This window comes from Peromyscus maniculatus, chromosome 6 (assembly GCF_049852395.1).
Source record: "Peromyscus maniculatus bairdii isolate BWxNUB_F1_BW_parent chromosome 6, HU_Pman_BW_mat_3.1, whole genome shotgun sequence".
Taxonomy (NCBI): Eukaryota; Metazoa; Chordata; class Mammalia; order Rodentia; family Cricetidae; genus Peromyscus; species Peromyscus maniculatus.
Window position 1 is genome coordinate 69,113,013 of NC_134857.1, and position 24,681 is coordinate 69,137,693.

At 44.6% G+C, this 24,681-nt stretch overlaps 2 protein-coding genes across 4 annotated transcripts in view; both read left to right on the top strand.

Moving 5' to 3' along the window:
• The window catches only part of Khdc4 (KH domain containing 4, pre-mRNA splicing factor), a 31,655-nt gene extending 25,132 nt beyond the window's left edge, over positions 1-6,523 (top strand). Inside the window, exons 11-14 of the mRNA XM_006976367.4 lie at positions 2,081-2,242; positions 3,516-3,628; positions 4,384-4,475; positions 5,241-6,523. Coding sequence (XP_006976429.1) covers positions 2,081-2,242; positions 3,516-3,628; positions 4,384-4,475; positions 5,241-5,440 — 567 coding nt within the window. The 3' untranslated portion in view covers positions 5,441-6,523. The remainder of the gene's footprint in view (positions 1-2,080; positions 2,243-3,515; positions 3,629-4,383; positions 4,476-5,240) is intronic.
• A 3,687-nt stretch (positions 6,524-10,210) lies between these two features.
• Rit1 (Ras like without CAAX 1) lies at positions 10,211-23,713 on the top strand. Of its 3 annotated transcripts, none has more exons than XM_015995248.3 (6): positions 10,211-10,366; positions 10,701-10,845; positions 10,992-11,048; positions 20,357-20,430; positions 20,625-20,816; positions 23,242-23,713. In XM_015995248.3, exons 2-6 carry the CDS (start codon positions 10,740-10,742, stop codon positions 23,470-23,472), a joined length of 660 nt encoding a protein of 219 aa, XP_015850734.1. In that variant the 5' UTR covers positions 10,211-10,366; positions 10,701-10,739; the 3' UTR covers positions 23,473-23,713. The 3 variants fall into 3 exon arrangements, with proteins under 3 accessions (XP_015850734.1, XP_042135255.1, XP_076430557.1); XM_042279321.2 differs by having other exon boundaries at positions 10,333-10,523; XM_076574442.1 differs by lacking the exons at positions 10,211-10,366; positions 10,701-10,845 and having other exon boundaries at positions 10,992-11,077.
• The last annotated feature ends 968 nt before the right edge of the window (positions 23,714-24,681 follow it).

Below are 24,681 nucleotides of genomic sequence, written 5' to 3' on the forward strand. Positions count from 1 at the left end.
TCGCTTTTATTCCGAGCACTCGGGAGGCAGAGGCAGGTGGATCTCTGTGAGTTCGAGGCCAGCCTGGTCTACAGAGCGAGATCCAGGAAAGGCACAAAGCTACACAGAGAAACCCTGTCTCGAAAAACCAAAAAAAAAAAAAAAAAAAAAAAAGAAAATCTTTTGTATCATAGTAGACCCATCTATTTCTGGGCTCTTAAAAAGAAATTTCTATGACATAGGAGCACTATACACAAATAACAGTGAAGAAATAGAATCCACTGCTCTGTAGAGTTTTTTTGAGACAGAGTTTCTCCATGTAGTTTTGGTGCCTGTCCTGGATCTCACTCTGTATACCAGGCTGGCCTCGAACTCGCAGAGATCTGTCTGCCTCTGCCTCCCGAGTGCTGGGATTACAGGCGTGCGCCACCACCGCCCGGCTCGTTCATTATTTCTTGATGAGGTTGCCCTCTCTCACTGACTCTTACTCCAGGAGATAGACCATAGTGTTACTGTTTTGTTTTCCATGTTATAGATGAAAAAATGGAGGTTGTGATAAGTTATGTAATAGTTCTGGGGATATGATATGGGGTAAAATCTTAACCTCAGGCCTATGAGAATGTTAAAGTCCAATTTTATCAGCTAGAATAGTTCAGTAAGAGTATTTGAACTTGGTTTTAATTCCCTGCACCATCAATAAAATAGAAGTTTAGGAAAAGATGAGATATCTAGCTTATCTGTATGTGTTACCTACAATCCTCAGTGGTAAGTGAAAGACTAAATTGGAGCATGGGATTAATGGTGGGTTCTTCCATGTGGGCTCCTCATAGTGGACCCATGCCAAAATAAACTACAGTCTTAAACCATTGCCACCAGTAGGTACCTGTGGACTGTGAGTACTAAAGAAGAATGTACAGTTCATAACACTAAAAGACTTTAGTGGCTGGTTAGATAGATGACCCAGCAGGTAAAAGGTTTTGCTCGGCATTTATGAGGACCTCAGTCTGGATTCTAGCATCTGGCATTCAGGCATTTCTGCACATAACCCCTCCTGTAACCCCAGTTCCCAGGAGGCAGGAACCAGAAGGTCCTTTTGACTTTAATCTAGACCAGAAAGTCATTTCAGGTTCAAGGAGGTGTCCTGCTTCAAAGGATATTTGGAGAGCAAGAGACTCTAGATGCCCCCTCTGTCCTCCATCTGTGTACACAAGGTATATGTACTACACATGTATACATATATGCCACACAAACACAAAGTTTAAAGAGACTAAATTCTGATGACCTCTAATCAATACAATTTTACAATTTTGATAGGATCTTTATATAGCCTTGGCTGGCCTGGAACTTGCTATATAGACCAGACCTGCATACAAAGATCTGCCTGGTTTTGCCTCCTGCGTGCTGAAATTAAAGTGCATGTACTCTTCTGAGATTGTTTTATGTGTATGAGTGTTTTGCATGTATGTGTGTATACATGTATATGCACTGTATTGTGTGTGTGCCTAGTGTCTGAAGAGGTCAGAATAGGGCATTGGATCCCCTGGAACTGGAGTTACAGACAGTTGTGAGTTATGTGGGTGATGAGAGCTGAACCAAGGTCCTCAACAGTAGAAAAACTGCTCTTAACCGCCGAGCCATCTCTCTAGCACCAGGCTTATGCGTAAAACAGACCCAAAGTTCCTCAGCTTTGAGTTATAGCTCTTTATGCTAGAGTTGTAAAATGGCATAATAGATAACTGTGGGGTCTTGGATATAATTAGCTGTACAAAGACTGGATTTTCCCATATAAAGGGGTACATAATGATAGACTATCAAAGGATGTAAAGATTAGGTGAATATATATGTTAGTTAGTAATGGAAGTTCTCATTGAGGCATGCTTCTTTTCTTGTCTTGAAACTGTTTAGTAAGTTGTGTGTCTTCTCCCAGTGCGCCAGATACAGGAAGGGTCAGCCTGAGGATCAGCACTCACATTGATTGTCAGTTCTGGGAGGGTCGAAAAAGCAGATTCCTGAAACTTGCTGTCTATTCAGATCTAGTCTCAACATTATTTATTGACCCACCATCTCATACTTTATTCCTCCTTGGTTTCTTTGGTTCTAGAGTCCAATAAGTGCTCCTTTTATTCCTGCTGCTCCTGTCAAGACTGCCTTGCCTGCTGGCCCCCAGCCCCAGCCCCCACTCTCAGCTCAGCCCCAATCACAGAAGAGGAGATTCACAGAGGAGCTGCCTGATGAACGGGAATCTGGACTGCTTGGATACCAGGTTAAATAACTATCCAGTTTCCTTTCTTTGTCTTACCCTGCCGTGTTCTCCCTTTACGTAAGAGAATTTGCATCCCTATCAACTGTCTTATGAGATAGGAGTTTTGCTTCTGCGATCAAATTAGATTAGGATTTTATTCTTGAGGGATTAATTTAAAGCAAGAGTAGTTATTCGTTGCCATGTTTGTGTTTTTGAGGTCAGTGTGATAAAACAGCGTAGAGGGAGGTCTCCTGTGACTGGCAGTCAGGAGTTGTGTTAGAATTTCATGCTTTTTCTGATTTATGACAACATTCTTGAAAGGCACTCAGCAAAAGCTGTCAATCTTCAAACTTATGATCCCCCCCCAAGACAGGGTTTCTCTGTGTAACAGCTTTGGCTGTCCTAGAACTTGCTGCCTCCTGAGTGTTGGGATTAAAGGCGTGCGCCACCACTGCCCTAGCCCAGTTATTTGCACATTTGTATGGAGGTCAGAGGACTACTTGGAGGAGTTGGCTTTCTCCTTCCATTATTTGAATTTAACCTGTGGGTTTCAATTTGCTGTTCTTTTTGCCCACTTTATTTAAAAAAAAAAAAAGGGGCTGGAGAGATGGCTCAGTGGTTATAAGAACACTGGCTGCTCTTCCAGAGGTCCTGAGTTCAGTTCCCAGCAACCACATGGTGCTTACAACCATCCTTAATAAGATCTGATGCCCTCTTCTGGTGTGCAGGCGTACATAATAAATAAATCTCAAAAAAAGGACAATTTCTCTCAGTTCTACCCTGTTCTCCCACCCTAGGAAAAGCCTGTCAAAAATGGAGTGCTAACACATTGTGAACATTGCCATTGATAAGATGATTTAGGGGAGATATCGTTCAGTGGTAGAGCATATGTAGCGCGTGCTGCACAAGGTCCTGGGTGTAATCCCTAGTACCAGGAAAAATGAGAATAGTTTTGTTGCTGTTTCATCAGAAGAGGGACCTTTTATGTTTTATCATAGTCTTCAAGGCATCTTCAGACCGAAACCTTTTGCATTTAATGTCACTAGGTGTCCAGAATCCATTTGGATTTAGAGCAGTTGGTTAAACAATGAATTACACTTTACCCATGACTAAGTTCTGCAGAAACAAGAACCTCTACTTGACTAGTTACTCTCGCAAATCCCAGAGAACATGTAATGCCATTTAATTGATGGCCATGATCAGAAAGATGAGGCACTTGGCAGTTACATTAAGGAGCTAAAGTCAATGCAGCAGTTGTAGATTTGCTAATGCTACTGTATTTTTCTGCTCATAGCATGGACCCATTCATATGACTAATTTAGGTACAGGCTTCTCCAGTCAGAATGAGATAGAAGGCGCAGGATCGAAGCCGGCAAGTTCCTCAGGCAAAGAGCGAGAGAGGGACAGGTAAGTTAATTGGATCAGAACAATTAATTGAATCCTGGATGATAGACCCCTTTCACTGTCTCAGGCAGTTATATTCTGCTTTTGGGCATTTCCCTAAGGTTAGGCAGTAACAGAAATGTTAATACCAGCAAGCCATGTTTACTACTTTAGAGTGATCGTCTTATACAATGGGGCATGCCTGCAATCTCATCATTCAGTGGGGAAAGGCAGGAGAAGTTTGAGGCATGCTAGATTACATGAGACTCTGCCTCAAAAAAAATAAAAAGGGTGGACCTAGAGAGGTGGCTCCGGTTAAGAGCACAGGCTACTCAATGAGGGGATCGAGGTTCAGATCCCAACACCTGCCTGATAGCTTATAACCAACCATTGCTAACTTCAGTTTTGGGGTCCACCACCCTTTCCTGGCCTCTGTGGGAACTGTAGGCACATGTAGGCAACATACCCATACACATAAAAATAAAGAAAAATTTAAAGAGAAAGAAAAAGCACCCATGGATGGAGATACTTGGATCAGTGTGTAGTTGAGGATTTAATGCTTGAATTCTCCTTTCCTGTTGGGACATAGCTTTCACTAAGGGGTAGACAGGTTTGGTAGACAGCGTTGAGGAAGGCAAGGGTAAAGGTGAATGGTTACGGTAGAGTTCACGTTTATCAGCAGTCTTCGCTCATTTATATCAACAGTTGCTAATGTTAAACTGACTGGATAATTTAAAAAATTGAATCTCTCTAAAGAGAAAATGTCCTGTTTTTAACAGGCAGTTGATGCCTCCACCAGCCTTTCCAGTGACTGGAATAAAAACAGAGCCTGATGAAAGGAATGGGTCTGGGGCCTTGACAGGAAGCCATGGTGAGTACAGTGTGGCTGGGGGATGGGAGTGACTAAGTAGGGTGGTCGTAAGCTATTAGTTTTCTAACCTAATGGTCATTCAGATTTAATCCTACTTCTATAATCTACTGGCTAATAATATCTTTTTTTAATTCATAAGGACAGTATATAGCTTTATTTTTAACTATTCTGTGTCAGGAATAGAGTTGCTTGATTTACTATTTATATACATCTCATCAGTGTTATTAAAATCCTATGAAATACAATGATTGTTGCTCATGTTGTCTGACTGGAGGTCATCTGATACAGATTTAGGGAAAGTTAATTTGCTTTTGTGTCAGGGGTGCTGAGCCCATCACCTAGTAGCATTCCGGAACTCTTCATCCTGGGCATGGGATCATTTGTGTTCCTTGCCTCCAGTTGATAAAAATGAGCAGCAGAAGAAAATAGTTTTTTCTTTTCTTCTTTTCTTTTAGCTCTTTAAGAGGTGAAATGTTAGTCCTCAGAGACTCACTTGCTAACTTTCCTTTTTTTTTTTTCTTTTTTTTTTTTTCTTTTTTTTTCTTTTTTCTTTCTCTGTTTTCTTACATGGTTCTGGTGGATTCTCATTTGCTGGTGCTGGCTGTTTTTCGTGTGATCATCAACGTTTTGGGGTGACCATTGACCCTGTGACTACAAAATGGTGTCCAACTAACCACTTACAATTAACATCTTTTTTTTAATTAACGAATTTATGGTGTTTTTTTTTCTTGGTGGGGAATGGGGTTGGGTTGTTCTCTCTTCTAGATTATCCAGCCAAGAAGATGAAAACAGCCGAGAAGGGACTTGGCTTAGTAGCTTACGCTGCAGACTCCTCTGATGAAGAGGAGGAACATGGAGGCCATAAAAATGCAAGTAGCTTTCCGCAGGGCTGGAGTTTGGGTTATCAGTACCCTTCATCGCAGCCAAGAGCCAAGCAGCAGATGCCGTTCTGGATGGCCCCATAAGAAACAGTGGGCAGACCTTTGACGCTCAGTGACTCTTCTTAGCAATAATGCATGCACTTGATTAAACAAGACTCTGGGACCTGTTCTGGGGGCCGTCTTGGACCTTGAAGACGTTAGGGACACAGTGTCCCCTGTCATAAAGGGACCCCATTCTTTTTAAAACCCTATTTCTGCAGTGGCGTAATATCCGTTAAAACTCACTTAGAACCACAAATTTGCGTCAAGCTTTTTACCAGTTGATGAAATGTGCTTGTCCAGAGAAACATCAGGACTGAGTCATTGCCACATATGTCTGACCTGGTCTAGCCTTTTCCAAATGAATAGCCTCAACTATGTTGTAAAGAAAGTTTTATTTGTATTTTACTACTATTGGGTCAATTTTGATAATAACTGGTTACAAACAAAGCCTTACTATTTATTAGTGGGAAATGGTTTTAAGACCCTTTCTTCCAGTACTTACATTGAATTCTAAGAGCTCCTCAACCCTCTTTCCATTTGGATTCTTTCTTTTTGGAAAATGCTGTTGTACTAATTTAGAATGGTCAGGTGCAACTGAATCCGGAATAGGAAATGGTTATTTTCCCGTTGTTCTTCATTGGGATGGTCCAAAGTTGGCACCTTTTGGCACACTTGTTCCAGGTGGCCATTGCTATTTTACTGCCCTCCTAAGCTCCTTGTTTTCAGCTGGGGCAAAGAAAACGTGACTAAAAGCTGGTCAGAGCTGTTCAGAACTCAATACAGAAATGAAACACAGTTATCTGTCTCTTTCTGAACTGCTTGCTGCAAAAATAGAGATTTGATAACTCCGGTGGGATGGTGGACTCCGACTGGAATTGCAACGTGTCCTTTTTCTTGGCATTGCAGGTTTTGCCAAAAGAACTTTTTTGTATCAAATATTGATGTGTGGAAGTGAAGGAACTGGTTGGTGGCTGGCTGAGCCAAGAGTGTCTGAGATACTGACTGTCATTTTTGCACATTTTTGAATACTTTGGAGGCTGGCTTTGTACAAACTTATTCTCTGGTTTCCTCTGTGTTGTAAATAATTAGACCATAATTTCATTATAAATAAATGTATAAATATTCTGCTTGTCATTTCTTTTTCTTCTGCAGCTCATTCATACACTAATATCAATAAACTTTTTTAAGTTATTTATTATTTATTTTTATGTGCATTGTTTTGCCTGCATGTATGTCTCTCTGTGAGGGTATTGGGTTCCCTGGAGCTAGTTACAGATAATTGTGAGCTGCCATGTGGGTGCTGGGAATTGAACCCGGGTCCTCTGGATGAGCAGCAGTGCTCTTAACCTTTAAGCCATCTCTCTAGCCCCTCAATAAACTTCTTTATTCATAGCATCATGCAATTACCCAACAAAAACTTAACAGTCTCCAATATTTGCATATATTCCTTGAGTTTATAACTCAGCAAAGTATATCCTTAAAGTCAGACAGTTCTGAGCTGCCATGTGGTTGCTGGGAATTGAACTCAGGTCCTCTGGAAGAGCAGCCAGTGCTCTTAACCGTTGAGCCATCTCTTCAGTCCCTGTTGTATTTTCTGCTTTGTGCTTTTGGCAGTTGAACCCAGAACTTTGTGTCCATGCTACTGTTCTGCCACTGAGATACATCCCGGCCTTCCTCCACTTTGGAATTTTGGAGACTGGGTCTCGTTATTTAGCGCTGGCTGCCCTGGAACTCCGATGTGTAGACATTGAGAGAGCCTTCTGCCTCTGTCTACAGAGTATTGGTTTTCTAGGCCTGTTACCATGTCTGGCTAGGTAGCTTTTTTTTTTTTTTTTTTTTTTTGTTAATTTATTTTGAAGGCTGAGCATGGTGGCAGATCTGAGTTCAAGGCTAGTCTGGTCTACATAGTTCTAGGACAGCCAGGGCTATGTAGAGACCCTATCTTAAACAACAATATTTTGAGACAGCATTTCTCAGTTACTATTCTATTGCTGTGAAGACATACCATGACCAAGGCAACTCTTTTTTTTTTTTTTTTTTTTTTTTTTTTTTTGCTTTTCAAATCTTTTTTTTTTTTTTAAGATTTATTTATTTATTATGTATATAGAAGAGGGCACCAGATCTCATTACAGATGGTTGTGAGCCACCATGTGGTTGCTGGGAATTGAACTCAGGACCTCTGGAAGTTGGTGCTCTTAATCTGAGCCATCTCTCCAGCCCTAAATCTTTTTAAATAATGTTTTCCATTTACATTACATACAAACTACAGTTTCCCCTCCCTTCCTCCACCTCCTTTCTATCCACTCCCCCAATCCACTCCTCCTCTTCTGTCTCCTTTCAGAAAGGGGCAGCCAAGGCAACTCTTATTTCAAACAAACAAACAAACCACAAAAAACATTTAACTGGGGGTTTGCTTACAGTGTTAGTCCATGAAATCATGTCTGGAAGCAGACAGGCATGGTGCTCGAACAGTAGCTGAGGGCTACTAATTATTCCCAAACATTTCTGCTAACCAGGCACCAACCATTCAAACATGAGCCTATAGAGGCATTCTCATTTAAACTACCAGCACAGGGTCTTCACAAGTTTCTGAGACTCCTTGAAATTGTCACCCTTCTCTACTCCTAGAGTAGGTTGGAGGATAGCTGTTTGACATCACACCCTGTTCTGGAAAAGCTGCAGTAGAATATGAGGGCACATATCCCAGAACTCAGGTGCTGGAGATGGGGAGATTTTGAATTTGAGGCTAGCCTGGGCCACATGAGATTGATTGAGACCCTCAAAATAAGACAATACTGCACTTGGAAGACTGAGGCAGTATTGCTATGGTTTTGAGGTCAGCTTGGGCTATAAAGGACCCTTAATGGTCCTTTCTGCCTGCTCCTGATCTTCCCTTAGCACTGGTATACCAAGGAATTGGAGGCAGCTTAAACTGCACACCTGAGAGCTTAATAAGCTGGCCTTACTATTATTAGGATAAGGTGTTTAGGTGGCACGAAGAATTTTGCATTCTTAGATGTAGGTTTGATTCCTATTACCCTAGAAATAAAAGGATTTAAACTACACCAAAATGAACTATCATCACTCAACTACTAAAAATTAACCTCCCCTTACCCAGATAAGTTTATTAGCATGCACAATATTTTGGGGAATACAATACCACACACTCCAATAGCAATTATAGTCCTAGTTAACCTAGTCTTTTTTTTTTTTTTTTTTTTTTTTTTTTTTTTTTTTTTTTTTTTTGGTTTTTCGAGACAGGGTTTTTCTGTGTAACTTTGTGCCTTTCCTGGAACTCACTTGGTAGCCCAGGCTGGCCTCGAACTCACAGAGATCCACCTGCCTCTGCCTCCCGAGTGCTGGGATTAAAGGCGTGCGCCACCACCGCCTGGCTAGTTAACCTATTCTTTTTTTTTTTTTTTTTTTTTTTTTTTTTTTTTTTTTTTTTTTTTTTTTTTTTTTTTTGGTTTTTTGAGACAGGGTTTCTCTGTGTAGCTTTGCGCCTTTCCTGGAACTCACTTGGTAGCCCAGGCTGGCCTCGAACTCACAAAGATCCGCCTGCCTCTGCCTCCCGAGTGCTGGGATTAAAGGCGTGCGCCACCACCGCCCGGCTAGTTAACCTATTCTTTTACACATTTAACACTTTCCCAACAACTCCAAAATACTTATTCACCACAACAAATGAAAAAGTGAGGAAATTTTTTCATAGAAGATTTATCTGTTGGTCATGACGAAATCGTAGGTAGGATGCTCAAATCTACCCCCTGTTCCAACAGAAAAGAGAAGTGGAGATTGCAAGCATAATGCAGTAAAGTTTTGCTGTATGTGATGAACGGAGTGGATGAAAATAGTGCCCAGTTCGTGCTGGATCTTTTATTTATGATACTGGTTCTCACTATGTAGCCTTTACTGGCCTGGAATTCATGAGACCTGCTTTTTATTTACGTTTTGTTTTGTTTTGTTTTGAGATAGGGTTTCTCTGTGTAGCCCTGGCTGTCCTGGAACTCACTCTGTAGACCAGGCTGACCTTGAACTCAGAGATTCGTCTGCTTCTGCCCTGATTGCTGGGATTAAAGGCACCCCACACCTGGCTGATCTGCTTTTTAAAAAAAAAAAATATTTTATTTATGTGTATGTATGTTTTGCCTGCATGTAAATATGTGCACCACCTGCATGCCTGGGACCTGCAAGCAGACATAAGAGGGTGGTGGATGCCCTGAAACGTGGTATGGATGGTTGTGAGCTGCCGTATAGGTGCTAGAAACTAAATTCAGATCCTATGCAAAAGCAACAAGTGCCTTAACTACTGATAATCTCTCCAGAGATCTGCTTTTAAGATAGAGTCTCATGCAGCCCAGGTAATGTGGAACTTAATATGTAAAAAGACTGACCTTTGATCTGCTTGCTGCCAACACCACCTCTCATGCTGGGTTTATAGACATGTACCATCGTATCTGTCTTGTATCTGTCTTAATATTTTTGAAATACAGAACTCCAGCTAGAATAACTGGGTGCTAAGAACATCTGGTCTTGGTTCCAAGAACTCTAGATGTGACAGCTTTTTTGGAAAAAGAAAACACTGCTATGTAGCAATTACCATACTTACCCTAAATGAAATCCTGTATTTTGGTAAGAATGAGGAAATGTGGGTGTTTTTGCTGTACACCTGGTGACAGATTTTCTTTTCCCCTAAGTTACTTTAAAGGTTTCTGTTTCGGTTAGTGGAACACCCATTTTACGTACGTGCAAGCCTTGAGAAATAGTACGTGACCAGAGGGCTTTGCGAGTCAGAACTAGGCGTGGGGTGGAAGAGGCTCTGTCGGCTGTGGGCGGGGCTCCGGCGTCACGCCCCGCCCACCGGCGCCATCTTCCTGGACCCGGGCGGGGCCCTGGGCTGTGCGGCGCCGCTCGGGAAGGAACGCGGGCTGCCACCCGGACTCAGCACTGACTTCCGAGCTACAGGCACAGGTGGGCAGGGACGGGGCTTGGGGCTTGGGGTGGCAACCGGGAGAAGACCTGGCGGTGCCAGGCAGCCAGCCCTCAGCACTCCTCCGGCTCCTCCCTCACTGCTACACTGCCTCAATCTGAAGAGAAGTCCAGGTTCTCTTTTATTTTCCTGGAAAAAGTAAGTTTAGCGATCTATGATGTGTTTTGGGACTGAGACCTAACGGGGGAGGAGGAAGACATGGGTTTCTCAGCGTTCCGCAATGAGCAGGCTAGGCCGCGGGGTTTGGGGAGGCTGAGGCTCCTAGCCGGTGGCGAGCGTCTCCATCCTGAATTGAGTGTTTTGTGCCTTCTCTAGGCGGCCTTTCCCAGGGGCCCGGGACTGCTCCAGAGGACAATGGATTCTGGAGCTCGCCCAGTTGGTGGCAGCTGTAGCAGCCCTGCAGCGCTATCACGGGAATACAAACTAGTGATGCTGGGCGCCGGTGGCGTTGGGAAGAGTGGTAGGTAACCTTTTCCCTTGGTCAGCCAAGTTTGCACGGCGCCTGAGGGACCAGTCCCCAGGCCAGACGGGTACAGCCTCTGGTGCCCAGTTGGTAGTTGACGTACTCGGTGGTCACCGTCCTGAGTTCCGTTTCTTGTTTTGAAGCCATGACCATGCAGTTCATCAGCCACCGATTCCCAGAAGACCATGACCCCACCATTGGTAAGTCGGATCCTCATTTTTATTTCCAGGTACGTCCTGTGAAAGTATCTTAATAGATTAACGTGTTGTGTACGTGATTCATACTTACTTAGACACAAGGATAAACAGCAGTTGAGTATTTTTTCCCGAGACTTCACATGTACATATGCCCTCCTTAGTCCTAGGGTTAGGTTGAGCGTGAATAGACGAACTGCCTTTTTTTAATGGATGTATTCTGTATTGTTAGATTAAAGGCAAGTCTACAGGCTACTCGAGGAAACCTTTTCTTGCTGTCACTTCTAAGGGTCTGACATGAGACTAACCCTGTTAGTATGAGTCAGCTGATTTGAACTTCCACAAAAGGAAGCAGAAAAACACGTAGAGCCAGCCGGCTGAACTCTTAGAGCCGAACGAACTTCCCCTCGAAGCTCTCCATTTATTTCCTTATCCCTGCAGCTCATTACATAGCAACGTCTTCTTTGTCTTTGTAATCTTTGGCTGTCAAATGTTGGTAGAGTGCCAAGAGAGTAAAGCAGTCTTTTTTTCCACACTGGGGATTGAACCCGAGACGTCAAACCAAGCATCCCGGGCAAGGCATCACCACTGTGCTGTGTCCCCAGCTCTGTTTTGTGTTGTTTGTTTTAAGTTGTGTCGTTTGCTTTGGATTAAAGGTTGAGCCCCAGTTAGCCTTGAACACATAGCACTCCCTTTGCCTTAGTCTGGGATTACCGGCATGAGCCACCGTGCTCAGCTCTATAGTGTGTGGGTTGTATTGTTGTTGTTGTTATTAATTGCTATTTTCTGTAGACTAAGAATGTTCCTCACCCCTAAATCATGAGGAAGCAGTTTTGGTTTGTTTGTTTGTGGTTTTTTTTTTTTGTTGTTGTTGTTAATTGTTTTGAGACAGGGTTTCTCTGTGTAGCCCTGGCTATCCTGGAACTCGCTCTGTAGACCAGGCTGACCTCGAACTCAGAGATCCGCCTACCTCTGCTGCAATTAAAGGCGTGTGCCACCACCACCACCCAGCAGCAGTTCGCTTCTGAGTGATAAAGGAAAAGTAGGGCTGAGGAGGGACAAAAGCCCTGCCATTAGCTGGGAGTGATGGCACACATCTGTAATCCAGCGTGAAGCAAAGGCAAGAGGAATGTGAACTCATCACCAGTCTGGGTTACATAAAGAGTTCTAGGCTGGCCAAGAATACTAGTGAGATCTTCTGTCAAAAGAAAAACAAAAGCCTGCCGCTCTGTGCCTGTGGTCATTTTATCTAACATATGCTTTACGTGGGTTTTGGGAAAATGGGAACACTTGTCTGTCAGTGTATGGGAGTTGTTATTTTTTGTGCTTAGGGATCAGGCTAAGTACATGCTGTACCACCCACCGAGTTGCATCCTAGCTCTGCTATATCAACTTTAGAACATTGTTTCAGAGACTGAAACCATGCTGTGGGAACTCCGAATAAAGTCAGTTCTGGGTTTAGGATCATTTACTTAGTTCCAAGCTGTAGCTCTAGGCCACTCACCCATGGCCTCCAGTGCAGAGCCCAAGTTCAAAGTTGTCTCAGTTCTCGTGATGCTTCACTACAGAGACATCGCCTGTGCTCAGTGGCCAGGCGGGGTCAGTATCTGTCCTCCGCCTGGCAGGATGTGTTTGCCACCCCTGCCCTCCTGCACTGCTGGCTCCTGAGTGTGGGAAGCCTGGCCGACAGCCTACCACACCCACCTAGTTATTCTGCCTTGTTTGTGGTGAGAACCAGCCACACCTAGAGATTGGCTAGAAAATGTCACATGATCACCTCAGTTGGGCTGGGCACTGAGACCCTGGCCCAGGCCTCGGGGTCTGGTGGCCCATGTCCTAACGTCACTCCTTTGTAGGAGGGTAGACACGCTCCTACACCTTCTTTATTCTCCTCTACAGGTTTTTAGAACTATCAAAATAGGCAAAATTTTCTTTTGTCATGTCCATGATGTTGTCTGTGTTACTGTCCTGTGTTATAATCCTGACCAACTGCCCAGAGCTCATCTCCACTTGGTTCACAAGTGCCACTGATGGTCTTTGATTTTAACATGGCAGTTAATGTGTAATATAGTTTAGTTCACTGACCGTCACATGGTTTGAGATGTGAGCTGAACAAACTGGAGGAACAAACTGGGATGGACCTGTGAATTGGCCACTGAAGAAGGCAGTGTGACTCTGGAACTTACTTTAGGGGAGAGAGTTAGGGCCCTGAGGCTGAGGAACATGTACTGTCTGAAACTTGAAGAAGGAAATCCAACTTTTCCCAGGTCTCCTTCGCTGAAAGCAAAAATCTGCAGTAATTGCCACCACCTTAGCATCGGTGGAAAGGTGCTTGCCCCAAAAGCCTGGTGACCCGAATTTCTGCAAAGCCCATGTAAAGGTGTGAGGAGAGACCTGACTCTATAAAGGTGTCTTCTTGATCTCTGCACGCACACACACACACACACACACACACAGAGTCATGCACATACATAATAATATAAATAATCTTTAAACAAAATAAAAACCAAAAGAACTCCAGAAGCAATCCCTTATTTCTTTTTTGTATGTAATTTTTTTGTAAGTGATGTTAAACATTATTTGTTGTGCTTGGGGTTGAACTCAGGACCTTGGGCATACTAGACAAGCACATGACTATCATGCTGCATCCCCAGCTCTCTTATTTTTAATGTAAACCTCATACTTTTTCCACCCCAAGAAGGTTTCATTGGTTTGTTTGCAGGGTTGTGGATTGAATTCAAGGCCTTATGTATATTCTGCAAATACCCGACTGCAGATCTATACCCACTGCCTCATAAACTGCCTTTTTAAAACAGATTTGTTTTTATTTTATGGTTTGGATGTTTTCCTGTATGTCTGTCTGTGCACCACAGTTGCCTGGTGCCTGCAGAGGCAGAAGAAGGGCTTTGGATCCTATGGAGCTGGAGTTAAAGTTGTGAGCTCTCATGTGGGTGCTGTGAGCCCCACCCAGGGCATCTGCAGGAGCCATAAGTCAGTCCATTTTTACCCTAGTCTGCTGCTCTCTGACAGTATTGTATGATTCAGCAGCAAATGCTCATGTGTCTTGAGCACTGTAAATGCATATATATATGTGTGTGTGTGTGTGTGTGTGTGTGCGTGTGTGTGTGTGTGTGTGTGTGTGTATATACTTATATAAGCAGAGATTTCTTGTCCCAACTACCTGCTCCCAAATAACTGGCAGCCACTTCCCAAATAACCAACTCAGAGACTTAATATATGTTATAAATGCTCAGGCAATAGCTCCGGCTTGTTACTAACTAGTTCTTACAACTTAACCAATTTCTATTCATCTGTGTGCTGCCCCGACACTTGTGGTGTTTACCTTTATCCCATTTTGTGTGTCCGACTTATTCTCCATCTGGCCCAAGACTCCTCTGACTCCGCCCTTTCTCATCCCATCATTCTCAGTTTGGCTTTCCCACCTAACTTTTTCCTGTTGAGCTATTGGCCAGTCAGCTTGTTTATTAAACCAATCACAGCAACATAGATTCACACAGTGTACAAAAGGATTATTCACAGCATACGAACATGTAAGCACATATGTATGTGACTGAAATGAAAATCTAATGGGGACCTGTGAGATGGTTAGACAGTAAAGGCACCTGTCCCCAAGTCTGACCCGAGTTTGATCCCGGTACCTCACATGATGGAAGGAAAGGAGCAATTCCTGCAGGTCCTCTCACCCCCGTCGCCATGCTGTGCCAAGGGTTGGTGAGTCTGCTCACCAGATGCTTACTGCCAAGCCTGATAACTTGAGTTCCATCCTTGAGTTCCATCACATGGTGGAAAGAGAGGACCAACACTTGAAAGTTGTCCTCTGAACTTCACATGCACTGTGTGGCATTTGTGTGCCCACATGTACACAGAACCCATTAAATAATGTAATTTTATGCCAGGCGGTGGTGGTGCACGCCTTTAATCCCAGCACTCGGGGAGGCAGAGGCAGGCGGATCTCTGTGAGTTTGAGGCCAGCCTATTCCTGGATTGAGTTCCAGGAAAGGCATCAAAACTACATGGAGAAACCGTCTCAAAAAACCAAAAAAAAAAAAAAAAAAGAGAGAAAGAAAAAAAATGTAATTTTAAAATGTTAAGAGGAAATATCTTGGGATGTATGTGGCTGGTTTTTTGGTTTGTCTCTGTGTAGCCCTTGCTGTCCTGGAACTCGCTCTGTACACCAGGCTGGCTTTGAACTCAGAGATCTGCCTGCCTCTTCCTCCCCAGTTCTAGGATTAAAGCCCTGTATCACCATGTGTGGCAGTTAATTTTTTTTTACAGATTTATTTATTATTATGTATACAGTGTTCTAGAAGTCTGCATGTATGTCTACAGGCCAGAAGAGGGCACCAGATCTCATTATAGATGGTTGTGAGCCATCATGTGGTTACTGGGAATTGAACTCAGGACCTCTGGAAGAGTAGCCAGTGCTCTTAACCTCTGAGCCATCTCTCCAGCCCCCAGTTAATTTTAAGTGATTGAAAATATTGAATGGGCTTTTTTTTTCTCATTTACTTTTCTGTATTTTCCAAGATTAGTATAAATCTACATTAAAGAGGGTAGGTGTGAGGCCGAGCGGCGGTGGCGCACGCCTATAATACCAGCACTCAGGAGGCAGAGGCAGGTGGATCTCTGTGAGTTTGAGGCCAGCCTGGTCTACAGAGCTAATCCAGGACAGGCTCCAAAACTACAGAGAAACCCTGTCTTGAAAAACAAACAAACAAACAAAAAAAGGTAGGTGTGCTAGCATGCACCTGTAATCCCAGTACTTGGAAGTCTGAGGCAGTAGGATCTCTCGGCACCAGGAGTTCAAGGCCAGCTGGAAAACATAGAGAAGAGACCTTGTTTCTTTATGTTTTGGTAGTGGGTAGTGTGGTGGTATTCTAATTGTACTGAGATGTAATTTAGGGTAAGAGTTGAGTCAGGATCTCATGTAGGTCAGACTGGCCTTGATTGACTATGTAGCTGAGGATGACTTTGAACTCTTGACTCTACTCCTTCACTTCCTAAGTCCTAGGGTTATAGCCATACACAACTCTACCTAACTTCCAACTCTGGTGTGGGACATGCCTGAAATCTTATCTGCTGAGGAAGGATGTAAGTATAAGGGCTAGATTGGACAATTTAGTTAAGACCCTGTCTCAAAAATAAAATACATCTGGGCTGGAGGCCACAGGCCTGGAATGTTTTTTGAGCTATTGGGGCAGGAGGGTCACAAATTCAAGGACTACCTGGTCTACAGACTGAGTTCAAGACTAGCCTGATCAGCTTAATGAGACCTCTCAAAAGTAAAAAGAGCCCGACATAGTGGCTCTCACCTCTATTCTCAGCATTTAGGGGGCCAAGGCTAGAGGATGACCACTCACTAAAGACCAGACAGGGCTCCAGAGTGAAACCCTGTCTCAGAGCAAAGCACAGTGAGAAGGAGGTGCCTGTATATCACAGTGGTAGAGCGCTTGTCTCTCAGAGCCCTTAGGTTCTGTCTTCGGTGTTTTAAGGAAGAAAAAGTATTAGGAGGCAGGGGCAGGCAGATTTCTGTGAGTTCCAGGCTAGCCTGGTGTACGTATCAAGTTGACCAACCAGGGCTACACAGTAAGACTCTACCTCAAAAACAAACAAACAAACAAACAAAAAAAAAACAACAAAGTAATACATTTAAAATTTTTAAACAGGGCTAAAGATATTTCATGCTTGCACCACATGCTTAAGACCTTGAGTTTAATCCCCAGTATTACAACTAACAGTAATATGCAGAAGAGAACTTGGCTTTGCTACGAAGGGATTAGGACATTTTCTAGAAAACAGTAAAGTTGTGAGGGATACTTCATAGTACACCAGCTGTTCTTGCAGGGTCCCAGATTCGGTTTCCTACACCATCATGGCAGCTCACAACCATCTATAACTCTGTTCCGGGTGATCAGATGCCATCTTTTGACCTCTCTGGGCATCAAACACACACACATGGTACACTTTCAGCCAAAGCACTCATATGCATAAAATAAAAACATGTAAGTCTTTAAAGAGTGTCCGGGCATGGGGACTCCAACCTTTAAAACGAGCACTCTGGGCTGAGTATAAAGGAGAACTATAGCGTATGCTGTGCGCATGGCCCCAAACTTGAGTCAGTAGCCCTGGGTTTAATCTTGGCTCCATCACCAATTAACTGCAGTTGCCCTCAGACTCTCAGAGATCTGCCTGCCTCTGTGCCTTGCCTGCCCCGCTGGTGGTGGGATTAAGGATGTGTGCCACCATACCTTGCCTACCTTCTTTTGCTGTAAAATGGAAATAATAATAATGGGTAAATACTGGATTATTGTGACTATTAAGTGATTTTGTGTATTCAGTTTACTTAGCCTAATGCCTTACCTATACTTTAATAAATTATAGTTGGGACTAAAAGCGTGCACCACTACGCTTGGCAGTCAGAATCTTCCTGTAGTGTGTGCATGGTGTGTGTGTGGGTACACATGCCACGGCACATGTTTGAAAGTCACTGTAGTGTGTGCATGGTGTGTGTGTGGGTACACATGCCACGGCACATGTTTGAAAGTCACTGTAGTGTGTGCATGGTGTGCGTGTGGGTGCACATGCCACGGCACGTGTTTGAAAGTCACTGTAGTGTGTGCATGGTGTGTGTGTGGGTCCACATGCCACGGCACATGTTTGAAAGTCACTGTAGTGTGTGCATGGTGTGCGTGTGGGTGCACATGCCACGGCACGTGTTTGAAAGTCACTGTAGTGTGTGCATGGTGTGTGTGGGTGCACATGCCACGGCACATGTTTGAAAGTCACTGTAGTGTGTGCATGGTGTGCGTGTGGGTGCACATGCCACGGCACGTGTTTGAAAGTCACTGTAGTGTGTGCATGGTGTGCGTGTGGGTGCACATGCCACGGCACGTGTTTGAAAGTCACTGTAGTGTGTGCATGGTGTGCGTGTGGGTGCACATGCCACGGCACGTGTTTGAAAGTCACTGTAGTGTGTGCATGGTGTGTGTGTGGGTGCACATGCCACGGCACGTGTTTGAAAGTCACTGTAGTGTGTGCATGGTGTGCGTGTGGGTGCACATGCCACGGCACGTGTTTGAAAGTCACTGTAGTGTGTGCATGGTGTGCGTGTGGGTGCACATGCCACGGCACGTGTTTGAAAGTCACTGTAGTGTGTGCATGGTGTGCGTGTGGGTGCACATGCCACGGCACGTGTTTGAAAGTCACTGTAGTGTGTGCATGGTGTGCGTGTGGGTGCACATGCCACGGCACGTGTTTGAAAGTCAAAGGAAAACACTGTGGACTGTGTGCTCCTCGTTCTGTGTGGCTCCAGGATTCTAACTCAAGTTGCCCGGTTGGCGGCTTTGCTGAGCACTGCCAGCCGGGCCAACTCCTCCGGCCCCTGGCGTAATATCTTAAAAGAAGTTCTTTGGGAATTCTTGGGGTGGTTTGAATAAGAACGACACCCACAGGTTCATGTATTTGAATGCTTGGTCACCAGGGAGTGGAACCCTTTGAAAGGATTAGAAGGACTAGGGGGTGTGGCCTTGTTGGAAGAAGTCTGTCACTGAGGGTGAGCTTTGGGGTTGCAGGAGCCCTTGGCAGGCCCAGTCTGCTCTCTCTCTCAGCGTGTGCATCTGGATGTAGCTCTCGGCTGCTGCTCTCACACCATGCCTGCCACTGGCTCCCTGCCACGGTAACAGCAGACTAACCCCCGAGACTGTAAGCAAGCTCCCGATTAAATCCCTCTTTCAGAAGAGCCTTGGTTGTGGTGTCTCCTCACAGCAGCAGCACAGACCAAGACAATCCTTTTCTTTGTTTTTCTTTCATTTTCTTAAATACTAATTTTATCTGTATGAGTGTTTCACCTGCATATATGTCTGTGTACCGTGTATGTACCTGGTGCCCACCTTGGTTCCCTACAGTGGGCATTGGTTCCTCTGGAACTGGAGTTACAGATGGCTGTGAGCCACCATTTGGGGTCTAGGAATTGAACCCGGGTCCTCTGGAGGAGTAGTCAGTGCTCTTAGCCGCTGAGCCATCTCTCTCCAGCCTCTCATTTCTTCTCTCTCTCTTCCTTCCTTCCTTCCTTCCTTCCCTTTCTTCCTTCCTTCCTTCCTTCCTTCCTTCCTTCCTTCTTTCTTTTCTTCCTTCCTTCCTTCCTTCCTTCCTTCCTTCCTTCCTTCCTTCCTTCCTTCCTTCCTTCCTTCCTTCCTTCCTTCCTTCCTTCCTTTTTTTTAGACAGTATCTCCCTCGGTAGCTGTAGCTGAGCTGACCTAGAGCGCAGACAAAGTTGGCCTCAAACTCAAAGAGATCCTCCTGCCTCTGCTTCTCAAATGCTCAGAATTAACTTCTAGGTTTAGATTTATAGCTGTGAACATGACCCTGCCGCGTAGTGGTGCACGCTTTAAATCCCAGCACTCGGGAGAGAGAGGCAGACGGATCTCTGTGAGTTCAAGGCCAGCCTGGTTTATAGAGCTAATTCTCGGACAACCAAGGCTACACAAAGAAACTCTGTCTCAAAAAACCAAACAAAAACAAAAAGATACATGACCACCTGTGAACAAAGGTAAACATTATTGTATATACTAATCTATAGATTTTGATGAATTTACAGCATCCTGAGAAAATTAAGCACATAAAAACAACTTAGGGGCCAGTGAGAGGGCTCAACAGGTAAAGCAGTTGCCCTGCTAGCCTAGTGACCTGATTCCCATCCCTAGACTGCAGATAAAGGTATAAGGAAAAAGCGGACTTCATAAAGTTGACCCTTGGCCTCCACATACATGTATACACATATACCCTGCACACACATACACGCCACTAATAATAACATTTAAAAAAGGAATTGGTGGGCTGGGAAGATGGCTGGGAGGTTAGAGCTTAAGCTAGAAGCCAATTGCATTTCAGATCCCAGAATACCAGAACAGAGGTAATTCCAGCCTCCAAAGTCAGGGACAGAGGCTTCAGTGAGCAAGCTGCTTAGTGAGACCCACACTATCCCTGGGTCTCCACACACGTGCACACACACACACACACACACACACACACACACACACACGAGCATTCATACGTTTACATGGGTGCATACCACACACATGAAAAACAAATGTAAGAACATGAAGCCTGGGAGTATCGCTTAGTGGTAGAACACTACCTAACATTTGAACCCTGGATTGGAGTCTGGCTCTACCAAAATAAATAAGTGCATAAATAAATAAGTATATAAATAAAATTGGGTGGGACGGCTTCTCTTGTAGGACAAGTTTTCAAATCCTTGCTTCTTCCCACATGTGTGTCCTTCCCTCCTGTAGAAGATGCGTATAAGATCCGGATCCGCATCGACGATGAGCCTGCCAATCTGGACATTCTGGATACAGCTGGGCAGGTACTAAACCCCAGAACCTCTAGGAAGGGGGGCAGCGTTCTGTGGACAGTATCAATTAGTTTGTCTCTGTTAGTTTTTCATGCGCGGCCTCAGGACGGCAGGTCATAGACACGATGTTGCTTTACTCTGAAGTGGTCAGGGTGTGCGCAGGCCCAAGTTGCAGCAATGCATTATGGGCCTCTGTTTCCCTCCAGGCGGAGTTTACAGCCATGCGGGATCAGTATATGAGGGCAGGAGAAGGGTTTATCATCTGTTACTCCATCACGGACCGTCGCAGTTTCCACGAAGTTCGGGAGTTTAAACAGCTGATTTACCGCGTCCGACGCACTGATGACACACCCGTGGTTCTCGTGGGAAACAAGTCCGACCTGAAGCAGCTGAGACAGGTAAGAAGGAAGGCCTGGCACGGGCAGCCACTGCTTTCTGGAAGATTGCTTTGCCTCCAAATAGAAAATGACAATTAGCCTCTCCCTAGCCTTGGGAATGTCCCTCTAGCTATTAATTTCCTGTTATTATAGGTAAAATCTGGATTTTTAGAAACCAGTGCACAGGGTTTTAGACACATAATACGCTATCTGTGTCTTAAACCTGTACGCTAAGCATTTAACAGGCTTGGCAAGAGGATCGCCATACATTTGAGGCCAGCCTAGGCTGTGTAGACCGAGGCTCAGCCCTTCAGTCGATTAGCAAACAAAGAGATGCCAACAGAGTACTCATTACGTAAAGAATCATGAGCTGCTAGTTTCCTGAATCTTCAGAAATGATGTTTGGATATGCTTTAGTTGGTAGAGCCTAGATACACAGGGGCCTGGGTGCAATCCCCAATACCGCAAAAAAAAAAAAAAAAAAAAAATTTAAATATATGCATTGGTATTTTGCCTACGTGTATGTCTGAGTGAGGGTGTCAGGTCAGTTAAGGACAGTTGTGAGTGGCTATGCGGGTGCTGGGATTTGAACCCAGTTCCTTTGGAAGAACAGCCAGTGCTCCCAATCACTGAGCCATCTCTCCAGCCCCCACCACAAAAAAAAAAAAAAAATTAGAAGTAGCGCTCATTGACACGAGGTCTCAGTAGTGAAGGCGCTTGCTTGCCTTGTAAACCCGCTGGCTGAACTGAATCCTTAAAATCCACATAAAGATAAAAGAGAATCAATCCCACAAAGTTGTCTGTTGATCTTCACACAGGTGCTGGGCGCCCTCACACACACCTTGTACACACATACACACAACAAATAAGAGCTTTCAAAATAATAAAATCAGGCTGGGCGGTGGTGGCGCACGCCTTTAATCCCAGCACTCGGAGGCAGAGCCAGGTGGATCTCTGTGAGTCCGAGGCCAGCCTGGGCTACAGAGCGAGATCCAGGAAAGGCGCAAAGCTACACAGAGAAACCCTGTCTCGAAAAAACCAATAAAATAAAATAAAACTAATTAAAACTTCGGTTTGGAGAGCTAACTAAACATTTAAGAACACCAGCTGCTCTTGCAGAGAACTTATGCTCCACTCCCAGTACCCACGTGGTGTGGCTCAGAACCATCTGTACTCCAGTTCCAGGGGATCCGATACCTCTGGCCTCCAAGGGCACCAGGTGTGTACATGGTTCACAGACATACATATAGCAAAGCAGCCATACACATAAAATAATCATAATCCAGGATATAAATAAGACCGGGCGGTGGTGGCGCACGCCTTTAATCTCAGAACTCGGGAGGCAGAGGCAGGTGGATCTCTGAGTTCGAGGCTAGCCTGGGCTACAAAGTGAGTTCCTGGATAGTCAGGGCTACCCAGAGAAACTCTGTCTCAAAAAACAAACAAACAAAAAAAGCAAAAGTATAAAGAAAACTATCATTATCAATATCTGTATTTACTTGATATTGCTTGATATCTGTTCCAAAAGGTTACCTTGAAAAGTGACTTGGTTTAGTCAGTAAAGTGCTTGTAAGAGGGTCTGAGTCCAGTTTTTTTTTTTTTTTTTTTTTTTTTTTTTTTTGTTGTTGTTGTTGTTGTTTTGGTTTTTTGAGACAAGGTTTCTCTGCGTAGCCCTGGCTGTCCTGGATCTCACTCTGTAGACCAGGCTTGAACTCACAGAGATCTGCCTCTGCCTCCTGAGTGAGGGATTAAAGCTGTGCATCACCACTGCCCTGCTGGGTTTTAGTTTTTTGTTAGTTTTTAAAGCCAGGCATGGTGGTGTGTGCTTATAATCCAACACTGGGGAGATGGAAACAGGCAGAGCCCTGGGGTTTGCCGGCGTGGTAAGCTCCAGGCCAGTGAGAGACTTTGTCTCAGAAAAGAAGAAAGGCGGGCTGATGTGTAGTTCAGTTGGTAGAGTGTCTGCTTAACATGCAGGAAGCTGGGTGTGCGACAGAGGCAGATGGATCTTTGAGTTTGAGGCTAGCCTGATCTACAAAACAAAGTTCCTGGGCAGCTGGGGCTACACAGAGAAACCCTGTCTTAAAAAAACAATTTAACAAAATTATGCGGGCTTTATCCCTAACACTGCATAAAACCAGTGGTGGTACATTCCTGTAATTCAGTCGCTCCAGAGGTAGATGAAAGACTTGTAAGTTCAGACTCATGCTTGGCTAGCCTCGACTACAAGAGACTCGGTCTTTTAAAAAAAAAATCTGGAAAATACACTGGAAATAGAATCACGTGCTTTGGAGTCATGTAGTGCACTCCGTGGCCCCTCAGTCCCGGGGCTGTGTTCTCTGCTGCCCTCTCCATGGGGACCTCTGTCCCAGGGACGCCCGGTTACTCTTCCCGACAGTTGTCACTGCAGCCCGCTACTCACTTTCTCATGTTTGTGCCTTTGAAGGTCTCCAAGGAGGAGGGCTTGTCTCTGGCGAGAGAATTCAGTTGTCCCTTTTTTGAGACCTCTGCTGCCTATCGTTATTACATCGATGACGTTTTCCATGCTCTTGTACGGGAGATACGTAAGAAAGAAAAGGAGTTAGTGTTGGCCATGGAGAAAAAGTCGAAACCCAAGAGCAGCGTGTGGAAGAGGCTGAAGTCACCGTTCAGGAAGAAGAAAGACTCGGTAACTTGAGGGAAGTGTGAAGCATCTTCTGTGAACTGCGGCGCTGCTCGGGGCAGTCCAGCAATCTGCAATAATGAGCGCATGCTGTTTGCTCCTCTCCACTATTCTAAATGTCACTGGTGAGGGGGACATGTCCACCAGGAGTTTTCAATGATTCACTATTTAAAGTCCTGTCTTAGTTGACTCTGATTTATTAGCCCATCAGAGCTCTGTCTTCTCCTTCATCGTCACATTAGAATTTGGTCTGCCATTGTTTTGGTTATATTATTGATGTAAATTAGTTTGTGTAAATCGTTTATGCCCGGGAGATTGTGTATACCGTGTGCACTTGACTGTGTTTACAAAAGGAGCTTCGTGCTGTGTGCTCCTCGCCGACCTTCAACTTGAGCTCTCTGGCTCTGTCTCCCAGAAGGACCTCGGCCTTGTTTTCCCACACTGTACATCTTGGAGACAGAGCAAAAACCGAACAGGGAAACTAATGCTGAAGAGATTGGGGCTGAAGGGGAGTCAGGGTCTGGGGAATGGACTCCTGTCGTGGATTATGGAGGGACGAGGTTTAGGGAGATAGATACCACTGTATCCACACAGAAGACGACTGGAAACTTCCAGAGTCAGCAGAGTTCCCACGAGGAGCCTGAGAACTGCACATTTGACCAAAGGCACTCAGGAGGTGAGAGAGCCAGAAGCGGAGACAGAATGGAGGTTTCTCCTTAGCACACTGCACTCTCCTTCCACTCCTGACACTTTGAGAACAGCTTCTGGCTCTGGGACCATTACAAGATCACGCGATTCTTCTTTAAACCCTTTGTGGGGCGAGGCATGGTAGCTCATTGCTGTATCCTTCTAAGGCTGAAGCAGGAGGATTGCCGTGGGTTTGAGGCTAGCCTGGGCTACAGAATGCAAGCCTGTCTCAGAAAAAACAAAACCAAAAATAAATAAATAAATAAATAAACAAATAAATAAATAAATAAGTTCTTTCTTAGGACAGGTATACCACATGCCTTATCCAGGTTTCTTTCCCCTTTGAAGAACTGGGCCTGCCCAAATGGTTTTTAGGCCCTTCTTTAGACAGATGGTATTGTCCAAAGGGAAGAGGCATCAGGAGTCGGAGTAAACTTGTTAGATGTTCCCTTGACCTCAGCAGTCATTAGACTCAGGGCTGAAGGTCTGTGGTGTTTCTGTTTGATGGACCAGTCTTGAAGCTTTCAGAGTCACACG